The 2,500-nt window shown below is 48.8% G+C and overlaps 2 protein-coding genes across 4 annotated transcripts in view; both read right to left on the reverse strand.

The window, feature by feature from the left end:
- Positions 1-361, reverse strand: part of Ambp (alpha-1-microglobulin/bikunin precursor) — an 18,037-nt gene extending 17,676 nt beyond the window's left edge. Inside the window, exon 1 of the mRNA XM_021200991.2 lies at positions 135-361. Coding sequence (XP_021056650.1) covers positions 135-248 — 114 coding nt within the window. The 5' untranslated portion in view covers positions 249-361. The remainder of the gene's footprint in view (positions 1-134) is intronic.
- A 429-nt stretch (positions 362-790) lies between these two features.
- The window catches only part of Kif12 (kinesin family member 12), a 17,712-nt gene continuing 16,002 nt past the window's right edge, over positions 791-2,500 (reverse strand). For 2 of the 3 annotated variants that reach the window (XM_029540367.1, XM_029540366.1), the window contains exon 20: positions 791-2,003. In XM_029540367.1, the coding sequence (XP_029396227.1) occupies positions 1,875-2,003 (129 nt within the window). In that variant the 3' untranslated portion in view covers positions 791-1,874. The remainder of the gene's footprint in view (positions 2,004-2,500) is intronic. The other variant, XR_003844101.1, reaches the window with a different exon arrangement.

A 2,500-nucleotide genomic window follows, 5' to 3' on the forward strand; every position in this document is an offset into this window, starting at 1 on the left:
AAAAAAAAAAAAAAAAAAAAAAAAAAAAGAAAGATGGGTACCCCAAGACAAGACAGGCAGGCCTTAGCTGGCAAGGCCCAGGAGCATGGGCATACCACCACTATGGCCACCTCTGCCAGAGAGGCCAGCCTTACCCGGGACTCACTGAAGTTCTCCTGAACCTGGATATCTGGTAGTGTTGACGCATGGTCAGCCCTCGAAGCAAGGCAGGCAGTCAGTAGCAGGAACAGGGTCCTGACACCCTGCATGGCTCTGCGGTCTTTGGCTTTGATGTCTCTCTCACAGGTTGGTGTGGGAACAGGGATTACTTCCCTGCCAGGGACAGCTACAGACTGAGGCTGGGGAAGGGGCCGGAGGGAAATGCTGGCCTTGGTGTTTGCTTTGCTCAGCCAAGGCCAATCAGGGTCTCAGGCCAGCTCTAATCAATCCCGACGGCCCAATCGATCCCGACGGCCCAACCCAGTTCCAACTCTGTGGACAGGAAGCCATGGTTACTGACTCTGAAGGGACATTGACCAAGCACAATAGAGTTCAGACCCTAGAAAGGTTTCATTAAAGGTCAACTCTCCCCAGGGAGCACAGGGAATGGGGCAGTCAGGCAGTGACTGGCCTGTCCCTCTAGTCCTTCCTCTTGGTTCTCAGAAGATACAGGTAGCCTGGTTCTGGCTTCTTTTTTTTTTTTTTTTTTCCTTTTTATTAGATATTTTCTTTATTTACATTTCAAATGCTATCCTGAAAGTTCCCTATACCCTCCCCTCCGCCCCTGCTCCCCTACCCACCTACTCCCACTTCTTGGCCCTGGCATTCCCCTGTGCTGAGTCAAATAAAGTTTGCAAGACCAAGGGGCCTCTCTTGGTTCTGGCTTCTATCTCATATGACAAAACTAAGGCCCAGGAAGGCTATAGAGCAAGGCATCCTTCCTCCCAAGACTCTTCCTCTGGTCTCCAGCCTCTCGTATCCGTTAGGATAAACAGGACAGGGAGAGATGCTATCCCTTCACCGAGCCACACTGGTTTCCCATCAGTACCCAGATGAACCCCCACACTTACCTCAGACACATGTGCAGTTGCCTTTCACTGACATAGGTTTTGACTCTCCTGGAATGACAAGACCCACTAGGGCTCCACCATAAGAAAGGGAGCCTCTGAAGGAGGTCAAGAGCAGAGCCTCCAAAGCCTGCCAGCTTCCCTGTGGTTTTCCTGTTGTGTGTGCTTGAAAAGGTTGCTGAGGCCTCTTGGTTCTCATTTCTTCACCAATAAACAGGGCTAACACAAGTCCCTGGATCCTAGCTTTGTGGTGAAGGTTGAAGGGGTGAATGCCAACAGGCCAGGCAACAGCACTGTTCTTAGGGTATGGTGAGAGCTGAAGGGTCATTGTGACCTCCATAAAATATATGCTGCAGAACCAAACAGGATGCTACTTTTAGACTAAACCAGTTAAAGGAAGTTTGGAGAGAGGATAACACACTTTGTATCATCCCTAATGATTTAGGGTTTGTTTTTTTTTTTTTTTAAATAACAGGCCCAAAGAAGGTAACACATTAACATTTTGATTTAAAACAGCAACATTTTTTTTTTGAGACAGAGTCTTACATAGCTCAGGCTGCCCTTGAACTGGATTTGTAGTCAGCACTGCCTTGGCTGTCTGATCCTCCCATGAGTGCTAGAATTACAAGCATGCACTACAACTACACCTGGTTTATGCTGTGTGTGTGTCGGGAGCGGGGGCTGGTTAAACCCAGGGCTTCCTGCATGTTGGACAAGAGCGCTACCAATTGAGCAACATCCCTAGCCTCTAGATTTACATACGTTCATGGGAGATTTTCAAGCCCACATCTGTTCACATCAGAGCACAGACTCCTCCCATCCACGGTGCTATGATCCCTCTCCATTCTCTTCTCTCTCCTCCAGGGGTTCCAGCCATCGTCCTTCCTCCTCCCTGCTTCCCTCGCGGCACACCCCTTCAGACGGCAAGTAATCCCTGTTAGTGCTGAGACCCGAGTCCTGCATGTGGAAGAAACAGGGGGTCTGTTCCAGTCAGTGGAAACTTGTCTCACCGTGCCCCTTCTGTGAGACCCAGCAGACATAGTCCCCTTTTGCTGGTATCCAGAGCACATGCGTGTCTGTCTGTAAATGGGAGGATTTCCGATGCACCGTAACAGACAGCTTGGCCATGGATGGAATTTCCTTTTTTGCTTTGACTGCCAGGAAGCACAAAACCTCCATACACATTTCAACGCAGTAACTGTCTTGACTTAACTTTATGGCATAGTTGCCTTCTTTTGTGTTCCTGATTCTCAGGCATTTTTTATATGTAAAAATAACATTTCTTTGTTTGTGGGAAAAGTCTCTGCTGGAATACCTGTGCCACAATGCATGTGCTATAATGGAGGTCACTTCTATCCTTCCATCATGTGGGTTCCAGGGATGGAGCTCAGACAGGCAGGGTTGGCAGCAAGTGCCTTACCCACTGATCCATCTCAGCACTACAGTCTCTCAGT

Source organism: Mus pahari, chromosome 6 (genome assembly GCF_900095145.1).
Source record: "Mus pahari chromosome 6, PAHARI_EIJ_v1.1, whole genome shotgun sequence".
Taxonomy (NCBI): Eukaryota; Metazoa; Chordata; class Mammalia; order Rodentia; family Muridae; genus Mus; species Mus pahari.